Below are 11,793 nucleotides of genomic sequence, written 5' to 3'. Positions count from 1 at the left end.
CATGACAATGCCCCTGTGCACAAAGCGAGCTCCATGAAGACATGGTTTGAGAAGGTTGGAGTGGAAGAACTCGAGTGTCCTGCACAGAGCCCTGACCTCAACCCCAGTGAACACCTTTGGGATGAACTGGAACACTAACTGCACCCCAGACCTCCTCATGCAATATCAGGACCTGACCTCACTAATGCTCTTGTGGCTGAATGATCACAAATCCCTACAGCCACGCTCCAAAATCTAGTGGAAAGCCTTCCCGGAATAGTGAAGGTTATTATAGCAGCAAAGGGGGAATAAATCTGGAATGGGATGTTGGAAAAAGCACATATGGGTGTGATGGTCAGGTGTCCACAAACTTTTGTCCATATAGTGTATTTTATTAGTAGTAGCAGTAGTATTGTTAATATTAATAATATTATTGTTGTTGTTATTAGTATTAATAATAACAATAATAATCACAACAACAACAACAACAACAACTTTCATCATCATCATCATCATCATCATCACAACAACTGTAATAACAATCATAATAGTCCCATCCAGGGTGTATTCTCAGGATAGGCTCTAGATCCACCGCAACCCTGAACAGAATGAAGCAGTTACTGAAAATGAATGAATGAATACTACTACTACTACTACTGGTACTGCTATTACTACTACTACTACAACTACACGCAGTGGTCACTTTATCAGGTCACTGATGAAGGTGTACAAGTCCTACACCTCTTGCCTGTGTGTTGCTATTTGCCAGCCTCCTCTACTCCATCCATGAATGGAACTGGGCCACTATATCACAGACAGATGTTACGGAAACCAACCTCACAGTAGTGACATTAACATGGTAGTGGTACTAGTTTTTGGGTTAGGTATGAGTGTATCAGGCGTAGCAGCATTACAGTGGAAATGCTGGGTTGAGAAATCAAATCTGGTGGTCTTTTTCTGTAGATGAGGTAGAGGGGACCTGACAAAACTCAGCAGCAGCCAGGCTACAGTCAGTAACTGTACAACACCAGAGTGATGCTATATGCTGGGGTTTACCTAATAAACGGGTAGCTGAATGTATACCAACAACCAGCATCCTAATGACATGATCATGTGAGCAGCAGATGGCAGTATTAATCAGGACCTCAACTGCAAGCTGTAAGATGACCAAAAAAAAGAAGAAGAAAAACACACCAAAAAGTAGGTATAACACATTTTAATTATTTTACAAGTCCTGCTGGACTTGTGTAGCTGAAGGAGTTCATTGAAAACTGTAGAATTTTATTTAGCACAACTGTTGGTGCAAATCCATCATTATAGCTATTTAAATTAAACCCTGGAGTTTTTCTATGCATTGAGCAATCAGATTTGTTCCAGATATACCAGGATGCTGAACTTGGACAAATTAACTTCCTGCTTCTTGAGAAACACTACACTTCAAAATGTCTCTGCACAACTGATAAGGGATGTGCACTAAAACCATTCTGTTTCTCAATTAACCTTGCTTTCTACACCATCATTTATCTCAAACCCGTTCAGACTCTTATCCACTGTATTCAAATAGAAACTTACAAAGCATTTTTTTCTCCTCTTTATTGCATAGAAAATGATCTAGGTCATTACCTTTGTTTGATATGCATGGTAGCGCGGCGAGTATTATTCTCAGAAGTGAGAAGGCCGATTTAGTATGGCTCATTTGTTGCTTTTATTATTGTTATTGAGAAATTGTTTACATCATGGCATCCCATTTCAGGAAATCCAGGTCCTCCTCTGCTGTCTCTGTTTTGCCATACATTGCAGTGAAAAACTATGATTAAGTGGAAAAAGAAGTAGAGCAGAGAGACAAAAGCAATAGATTGTTTGTGTCTCTGTGTGTGTGTCTGTGTGTGTGTGTGGAGAGAGAGAGAGAGAGAGAGAAAGAAAGAGAGAGAGAAAGACAGACAGAGAGCCCCTGAGGGCCTAACTGACCTTGAAGGATTACAGTTGATATCCGTTTTGCTGCTCAGATATTAGGTCGGGTGTCAGGCTGCAGACATTTCATTCTGGAAAGCTATTTATAACATTATCAGAGGAAAAGTAAATTAGAAATGTTCTCTACAGCTTTCAGAGCGTCGTTTAGGGATTTTGAAACTGTCATGCTTTTTCAGGCCCAGTATAATACTCGGCTTAACGCCTAGACTGGTTATATTAATCTGTGGCAACAGTTTCACTGTTTAGATACAGTAAGTTGTATAGATTCAACAGGATTTGCACTAAAAGCTTTCCTAAAAGCATCTCAGCACAAAGATACATTTTTAAAGCAAGCTTCACATTGACAGCTCCTGCTAAGATTATTCAGCTTGTGGGGAACTATAAGACCCGTACTGTTAACTCTGTGCAGGATTTGAACAGGATTTCTGTGCAAAGACGTAACATTCACTCCATAATACAGTGGATATAAAAAGTCTACACACCCCTGTTAAAATGGCAGGTTTTTGTGATGTAAAAAAAATGAAACCAAGATAAATCACGTGAATCACATGAATCACTTTTTCCACCCTCAGTGTGAAATTACAGCATATACAAATTAAGTGAAAAACAATAAGAAACATTTTAGGGAAAATAGGAAAAATAAAAAAATTTGAAAAAGTTCTGACATGATTTATCTTGTCATTAAACTTTGACTTATCTCAATAAACCTGTGAAACAAAAGCATATTTTCATGTGGTTAACATATGAAGGAAAGATATAATTGGATATTCACTGATTAATTCACTCATTCATCCATCTTCAGCTTGTGAGATCTGGAGCATATTCTGGGAAAACTGTGCATGAAGTGGGAATACACCTACTGGCATGTTTTTAGGAGGTGGGAGGAAATGACACTTAAAATGTGTGATACTGCCCACAGACATTTACCTGAGCTCAGGCCTTATAGCTGTTTTCCATACCACTTATCCTATACAGGGTCACAGGGGAGCCTGGAGTCTATCCCAGGGAACTCGGGGCACAAGGCGGGGGACACCCTAGACAGTGTGCCAACCCATCACAGGGCATAATCACACACACGGACAATTTGGAAATGCCAGTCAGCCTACAATGCATGGCATTGGACTGGGGAGGAAACCAGAGTACCTGGAGGAAACCCCAGAAGCACGGGGAGAACATGCAAACTCCACGAACACTGGGGGGGAGGCAGGATTCAAACCCCCCAGAGGTACGAGATGAACATACTAACCACCAAGCCACAGTGCCCCTATATAGAGATAGTTAAATGTATTTTAGACAATATTAAGTCACTGCACATGTTGATTTGTAAAGACTCCGTGGGAGAAAAGATCATATTTAGTGCCCTGAAATTAGAAATTTGTAACTATTTAAAAATATATATATATTATTATTATTACAAAATGTTGCCCAGCTTGAGAGAAGTGGAGGAGCAGGACATTTCAGGGTTTTTCTGACGTAAATGAAACTGTAGCAGTGCTGCAACTTGAATTCCAAATATTCTTGCCATGTCCAACCTCATATGTAATTGGATGACAGTATCGTATTGATGTCATACTCCGATGAAACTGTTCAGCAGAACGGATGGAGTTACAGTGTCACTGCATGCTTGCTGATCACATGAGGTGATGTCAGAATTCATTTCCATTACACTGGCTCAAGAGAGGCTTCAAGAGCATCACAGATTTAGGCAAATGGGGAAAAAAAGAGTAAACTGAAATTCCAAGAGATGTGTCATATGTGTAATAAAATCTTTATAAGACTGTTGTGTCTTAATGTGTATAATGTGTGTTTTAAACCCATCAGTGTTGTAAGACGGCACCCCCCTGCTGGAGATGATGCATTAAATCTCCGCCCTCTCAGCTTGTTTTGAAATTCAAATAAATAGTCACTACCTTTAGTGTAGAGCTGTGTATCGGGTCTGGGATCCCACAGGGCCGAACAAAAAGCTGGTTTTGGTACATGAAGCTCATCCTCAGCCATGTTTATTCATCATCAGTAACTGCTCTATCCTGGTCAAGGTCATTCTGGTTTAAAATGACTATTTTAATTATATTTTTGACAAACAGAACAAGCTAAATGATTGTTCAAGCTAAAGTTAACTGTAAATAACTGCAGAAGAGGACAGGATAGGCCAGAATTACTTCAGCAGCAGGTGGGAATGGGATTCAAAATACAATCACACGCATGCCTCAACTTCAGTATTTTGAAGCCATGACCCCCCACAAAGCATGCATGCTGCATAGACTAGAGTGCCAGAATACTAGTTCAAATAGGAAAGCCTTTTAAACTGACTGGCAAGTAGACATGCCTCCCTGTCCTGATTAGATTTTGGTTGTCCAGCTCATTTGGGTTATTTTCAGGTTTACAGAGACCTTACGTTTGCTTCTTTTATTGTAAAACTACAGCTTTAGTCATGACTGCATAACTTATTGTCCAACTCCAAAGCTGAGCGAGAACATAATCTTGTAAGTAGAGCCTTCTCTGGATTGTTCTACACTCCCCATGAATCATTATGGAAAGTTGAGGTGTGGCCGTATACTGGCATGACAGTAAATGGTGATGAGGAAATCTGGAAAAGTTTTACTAATGTTGTGATATTGTGATCCGAAAAGCAGTATTTCCATAATAAAGTATGGTACATTCCTTGAAATATGCTACCACATTCTTGTAAAGAGCAAACACTCCAAGGAAAAAAATATGGTATTGATGAATTGTATTAAAAAACATTCTAGTAGTTCAGTATTAAAGTACAGCTATGTAAATACTTTTATTAATGAATTAATAATTACTTGCATTACTGATGTCATCATCTTTGAAATCCTAATTATGCAATAATTGAAAAAAAATGCGATATTGGGTTGTGCAGTAATCATACCATAAATTTGTCATCTTGTTCCTTATAAGAATTTATGCACCTAGCTGATTAAATATACCTCAGAGATTTCTTAAGCATGCCTTAAAAATTTAGCAAATTTTGTTCTCCCACTCCAAGACCAACAGAGCATAACCTATTAAGCAGACTCTCTCTGCACTCCTCCATCCATCATTTCATGAAGATACTGCGTATTGCACTTGTCATCTGCTGTAGACCAAAGCTCCAGTTACAGCTCAAGTGTTTGGCAAGAGAACAGACTCATGCAGCTGATAGGGCTGTGATGTTTCTGCTTGCACCCGGGCGCCCGTAATTCGACACAACACCTCCGTAGCAGGAATTTCCCAACTAACCAGTGCTTTACTCTTAAAAGGCCACTGATGTCATCACAAACTGTTCAACCTTGATGATGGTGAGAGCTTGCCAAGTACACAATTTATCATTATAGACTTTTTAAACACATGTTTGACTTGGCAAGTTTTAGACCATTTCATGACATATTTGGGATACACTATGGTCGGTTTTAGCATCTTATCTGGAATTTCTCATGGATGCCACACGCGTTATATAACTTCTTATTTATTTTATCAATGTTTTTTTCAAAAGTAGTATTTGTGATATGTGTAATATGCACATCTTATGGAAGCAAGCTCCGCCTCCTCACAATACTAAATACATGTGCCGATGTTTTTGTTTGGTCAGTTAACCACACCCTTCTTTATATTCACTGCCTTATTTCACGTGTCTCGTTAGCACATCATTTACATTGTGTATGAATGCCTGCCTTAAATTCTTAAATTCTCATTTGTGTTGACTGTTGTTATGTTATATTTGTTGTCTGCAGCTGTGTGGGAAATCAGGGACTGGAGACATGGGTGTTCAGCTTCTGCAGCTGTGCAATAAATCAGCTGAAAGATTTGAGCTTTGCTTTGGTACTTCAGCAGTAAGTAGTGGTTAGAATGAGTCTGTCTTAATTACCAGTTATTGCTGGGGTTTGCTGGAGGATCTTTGCACTGAGCAAGTCTGTCACAATGACTCACTGTCTTTAACTTGTTCTTCACCAATCAGGGCATTATGCACATTTGGTGATGCCCTATGGCCTCACCAATGCATTATATGTCTCATTTGTCAATATGTTTAGTGTGACTTGTTGTTGATATCTTTGTTCTGTATCTCTGGAGGAACACATTGGTCATGTGAGGTCAGCATAGATGGCTGTCCTGATCTGTTTGCCAAACTCACTATTTTTCCATTATTTGTAAATACGTTATTTAGACTCCTCCAACAAAGGCAAGGTCTTTAGGGTCTCTCCCCTCACCTGAAGGGAGCACCCCACTCTTTTCTGAGAGAAAACCATGGCCTCGGATAACCCAGCCACTTCACATTCTGCAGCAAAGTGTTCAAGGGCATGTCAGAGGTTCACTTTAGATGGTGCCAAGAGAATAAAATCATCTGCAAATAACAGGGAAGTTACCTCTAACCCCACTTTAATCAACCACTAGCTCTTTTCTAGGGTAGGTCTTGGATCCAAAGATTAAGGTTCAGATAGTTCTAGACGGACAGACATCCAAACCAAGCCCCATAGAGAGCTCCAAAGATGTTTGGGATGCTAGAATTTTTACTGTTGTCCCACAGGGGCCATCATGTCTAACACCATCCTGGTTGCTGCCATCCACTGGGACCCTCACCAAAAGTTCAGAGATGCTGTTGCTGGTCACGTTGGACCATGAGATATAGCTGGACTATCTGAGATATAATGAGATATAACTGGACCATGAGATATAACTGGACTACTATAACTATCTACAAATGGACTAATTCTAGCTCTTTAGACTTTGTAGCGTGACTGCAAGACAAATGTATATCCAAGAAAGTAAAGGAAATCACATATGGCTAAAAAGTATTTATTCTTCTTCAAATAATAATTTTCTTAGTAGAAACATTAAAATAACAAACTGTCTATTCTGAAGGCACATGTGACAACAGCTATTTGGCACTGTGGTATACACACTCACATCTATAAACAGTCCTGTATTGTATCAACACCACTAGACAAGGGTTATGTATTCCTTCACAGGTGCCTGTGTGTGTGTCCTTGCATTATGAAAGTGAGTGACATTAGTGATGCAGAAAATGTCCTAACAGCACCTCCACATCACCAAAGGGTATGTGCCATGCAAGGAAATGCTGACAACTCTGACAGAGAATGGTGACTCCACTACATCGGTTGTGTCAGAGAAATGTGTGTCTTGTGCTATTTATAGCCGGGCCTGCTCAGAAACAGGAGACGCTCAGGTCTTTTATATCAAGGTCATTTGCATATTCAGCATTAAAATCATTTGTGAGGTTTTTTTAAGTAAATATTATTTACTAAAAAAAAAGAACCTCAATGAAATGCATGACCTTCAAGTATAAAAATATAAAAACATACCTTTGAGGGAAACTTGACTTCTTATATTATCTTATATTACTACTTATATTATGAGTTTTTAATCATTTTTCTAATCATGTGTTCAAATACACATACTGCTAATAATGAGTAATATACTGTTCAGGTATCTTTCTAATGTTTTCAGTGGCATTGTGATATCAATGAATGTAACCATTTAAGATTACATCACAGCATATTGCTTCACTTCACCATCAGCAATAATCCTAAAGTCATAATGAGCTGAAGCTGAGAAAACTGAGATGTACCACATGGCCGTGTTGATGGAGCTGCCCTCTACATGTAAGTAAAAAGGACTAGTCTTTCTGCCCATAGGGTAAACCAATCAGTACACACTTATCATGATGTCCAAGTACAAAAATAGCAGCACCAGGTTATTTAAGGACCACAAGGCAGTGAAGTTACCATCGATTGCTAGTTATCAGTCACAATCATTGCTGTTATCTGATGTAGTTCAGGACGAGATGCACTGCCTGAGCCGAACCCCCAGGTCTTACCTGGTCAACTCTTACAGCGATGTGAAAGAAGCTGACGAGAGCAAAAGGGAATCATATGAAGCCACCTGGTTAGACCTGGTGATGGAGACAAGACCAGAGTACAAGTATGTTTCTCTATTTTATGTAGAGTGTAAACTTAATTCACTTAAATAAAATGTTCAGAACAGAAGGAAGGATTTTGGTCATGCAGTAATACAATGTAATCCAAAATGATTGGATTTAATCTTGTAGAGATTTTCCACCAGTGTTGTCACTAATCTGAGGGCATTCATCAATGACAGTATACAGTATACAGTATAATTAAATCTTATAGCCTATAACTTGTTCTCAAACACTTTATATTAAGTCCAGTCCCTTCCAATAAGTTGCAAAATGTCAATATTATACCAGTCATGCTGAGACCTAGACCTTAAAATACATAATGCATTATGTAAGCATATATTTTGCACTTTATCTGTTACAAAGCCAATATTTTTGCTCTATTGCTATTGTATAATATTATTACTGCATATTGAATTTATAGTTATAGCCACTGTAACATCACAAAGCATACATTATTTTCAAGATAATATTTCTATACCATGATTTTTTTGTTGTTGTCAAAAATCATGGAAATTCCTTTTAGTGATCATTCTCACACATCAGAACATCAGAACCTAGTCAAATACCTTAAAATAATGTTAGACTAGGGATATGTTGTGAATATCTAAGCAGTGATATTACAGTATGAGGTTACAGTATGTATATGTGAGCAAAGAATTGGACTTTTCAGCATATTATCTGAATAAACTGTGCTTTTGGGATTATGTTATATAAATAAATGTAAAGGAATTTGATATTGTTCTGTACATAAGCACAAGAATTTGAGCTTATTACAGTGGTGTGAAATGATAAGGAATATTATGTCTTTGTATAATATGAAATTTGAGATTATTACCTGTATATGAATAGGAATTTGGCAATAAATGTGAATTACTATAAGTGAGAGGTATGCTATTATATATATGTGTGTATGTATGTATGTATGTAAGTACATTCAGGCAGTAATTGACTGCAAAGGATTTGCATCCAAGTATTAAAAATAATCCTTATATTTATAATTATATTAGTTTGTCCAACTTTTGAGCCTGTGAAAATGGAGGGACTCTATAAAAAATGGCTGTAATTCCTAAACAGTTAATGCAACATTTTTGTTAAACCCCTTGAATTAAAGCTGAAAGTCTACACTTCCATCACATCTTGATTGGAAAATTCATTGTAGTGGTGTACATAGGCAGAGTCACTGTCCAAATATTTATGAACCCAACTGTATGTATGTATGTATGTATACATATATGTATGTATATATATATGTGCATGTATCATGTGCATTCTGAGCTCACTACTTTTGTAAAGAGAGGTTATTTGAGTTACCGTAGCCTAACCGTCAGCTTGAAACAGTCTGGCCATTCTCCTCTGACCTCATCAACAAGGCAGTTAGTTCTGCCCACAGAACTGTTGCTCAGTTGATGTTTTTTTTTTTTTTTTTTGCACCATTCTGTGACAACGCTAGACTGTTGTGCTTGAAAATTCCAGGAGATTTTTCTGAAATACTCAGACCAGCCCATCTGGCACAAACAGCCAAACCACAAATGTTCTCCCCTTTCTGATGTTTGATGTAAACAATATCTGAAGCTTGTGTCCTGTATCCACATGATTTTATGCATTGTGCTGCTGCCACATGACTGGCTGATTCAATAATTTCATTAATAGGCAGGTGTACAAGTGTTCCTATTAAATTGGCTGGTAAATGTTTATTAGGGATGTAACTGAATACAAATACATTATTATGAACAGATACATATAGGTGCAGAGATCTGGGATTTTTTGGGATTATTATATGATGATGGTTATTATTATACGGACATCTAATTTCTAATATATCCATTATCCTTTCCCACAGAGATACACTCATTGAGAGAGACTCAGCACGAAAGGAGTCTTACGAACGAAAGCGTGTGCGTCATTTCGTAGTACGTCGGTTCCTCAATCAGACCTTTTGCACTGGTGAAGATGGAACAAAGCTGCGTGAGTATCAGCTACCGTATAAATCCGTGCTTCCACTGCAGATGTTCGTGCCCAGGAAACTCAGCACTCCACCAGAGACACACAGAGAGCCGTCGCCTTCCTGTTTGCGCTCAGATAGAGACTCTGAGAAGAGCTGGAGTCGGAAGAGAGTGCTGTGGTCTGGTGTGGAAGATGTGATAGAGCCGGAGAGCACAGAGTTCAGAGTGCGCACACTCGTGTCGCCGGCCAGGGACTTGGCGCGTGACTTCCAGCGGACATGAAGAACAACATGCAATAACAGCTCCCTATAGTGCACTACACTTATTATGCTACAGCACAGTTGAATTCTCAAATCTGATTAATCTTCTATAACAGCAGCTCTGACAGTAGTTCCGGCTAAAAGACACATCACAGGGATATATTAATGCGCTCGCTCTAATACATTATCATTTCTATAGTAACAGCTTATACAGGTACTTGGTTGGCGGATGCTCCATAATAATCAAAGTCTAATACACCGAAAATTTAAAAAGGTGCTGTTATTTAACAAAGAAGGACATATAATCATTGATATAGTGAAGTTTTCTGTAAGGAGAAAAAAAAAGGAAGGAGTCTCTAGTGTCAGGGCTTTCTAACAGTCAGTAAGTTTTCCGAAAGAACAGAGGATTTTGAGAGAGAGAAAAAAGAGAGGCTGGTGAGGGAATAACGGTTTATAGCTGCTATAACGTAAGTGAACAGGAACTTGCTTTAAGGGCGTTCGATAACTTTAACTATAAACATTGTATAAATACGAGGTGCCGTTCATTAATCAATTTAAAACTGTCATCTTTCGCAAATCGCTGTGGTACAAGCAGAATAGAACACTTCATGATGAGCTGTTATATTGCATCGATTCACGTAACAGCAACTCCCAACCCCCAAGGTTCTTTTATTCCTTACATAACCATCTTATAAATTTTGCATTAATCTGGTGTTTCAGATATTGTGGGAAGGTTTTATAAGGGACCTCATTACAGTTATATAAATAATACATAAACTAATTATACAAAATTGTACAAACATTTACTTAAGATAATAATTTATCAACCCTTTAAATTGTTTGACCAAATGAAATGACATCAGTTCTTTTAGCTTTTATCTTATATCAAAAAAACTGCTGTTGTAATGTGTTTGGTTTTATTATCTATGTATATAGATACATTATAATGCAGTAAATTGTAGTTTCTTTGTGTTGGGATTGGTTTGCTTTCTACAAGACTAGACACAAAGAACATCATTCTGCAAGTCTGCATAGAAATGGTGGATATGAGGACAGGTTCGGGTGCCAGGAATAATGTTCCACTGATTTAGGGTTTTCTAGAACGAATATATGAATGTCCTAGTTTACCAGATACAGGATGGTCATGACTCCTGTGAGTGTAACATCTGGAATTTTCTTTCTGATATAGTTGTGGATTTCAGAAAGCCATAATGTTGGCAGGATGAAAGAACAGGGTTCACCCTAACCCCTGACCAAACATTTCAGCCCCAAATATTCCCAAACATACATTCTTCTTTGGGGTCATTTCATTCTGAACCACTGCTGTACAGCACTTTTTTTTATTTTTACAGTTGGGATTCAGGTTTGGAAATCATTCACTGCCATCTAGAGGAAAGGACTTGCAGTTACTGTACATTGTAGCATTGTTCCTATAAATACTGTTATAAATCCTAGTATTATTTTTTTAGCTAATAAAATATTTTAAGGCTTCTCTTAATCCAAAAGGCTTTTTGTGTCATTTATGATTTATGTTTGTGATATTACACTTTAGTATATATTTTTATAGCATACAATAAGGTTTAACTGCAATAATAGGGTAATTACATACACCCATAAATATAACGTCCATATAATGCTGAAATATGAAGGGTGTCATGTGTTTGAGAAAGGGAGAGAGTGTATAAACTTGTAAAACCAAATT

At 37.9% G+C, this 11,793-nt stretch overlaps 1 protein-coding gene across 1 annotated transcript; it reads left to right on the top strand.

The window, feature by feature from the left end:
- Positions 1–7,662: 7,662 nt before the first annotated feature.
- On the top strand, positions 7,663–11,684 carry zmp:0000000930 (telethonin). The gene is made up of 2 exons (XM_026924818.3): positions 7,663–7,890; positions 9,729–11,684. Exons 1-2 carry the CDS (start codon positions 7,754–7,756, stop codon positions 10,111–10,113), a joined length of 522 nt encoding a protein of 173 aa, XP_026780619.3. The 5' UTR covers positions 7,663–7,753; the 3' UTR covers positions 10,114–11,684.
- The last annotated feature ends 109 nt before the right edge of the window (positions 11,685–11,793 follow it).

This window comes from Pangasianodon hypophthalmus, chromosome 22 (genome assembly GCF_027358585.1).
Source record: "Pangasianodon hypophthalmus isolate fPanHyp1 chromosome 22, fPanHyp1.pri, whole genome shotgun sequence".
NCBI lineage: Eukaryota > Metazoa > Chordata > Actinopteri > Siluriformes > Pangasiidae > Pangasianodon > Pangasianodon hypophthalmus.
The sequence above is the reverse complement of the archived record's forward strand: the minus strand, read 5'-3'. Positions and strand labels throughout refer to the sequence as shown.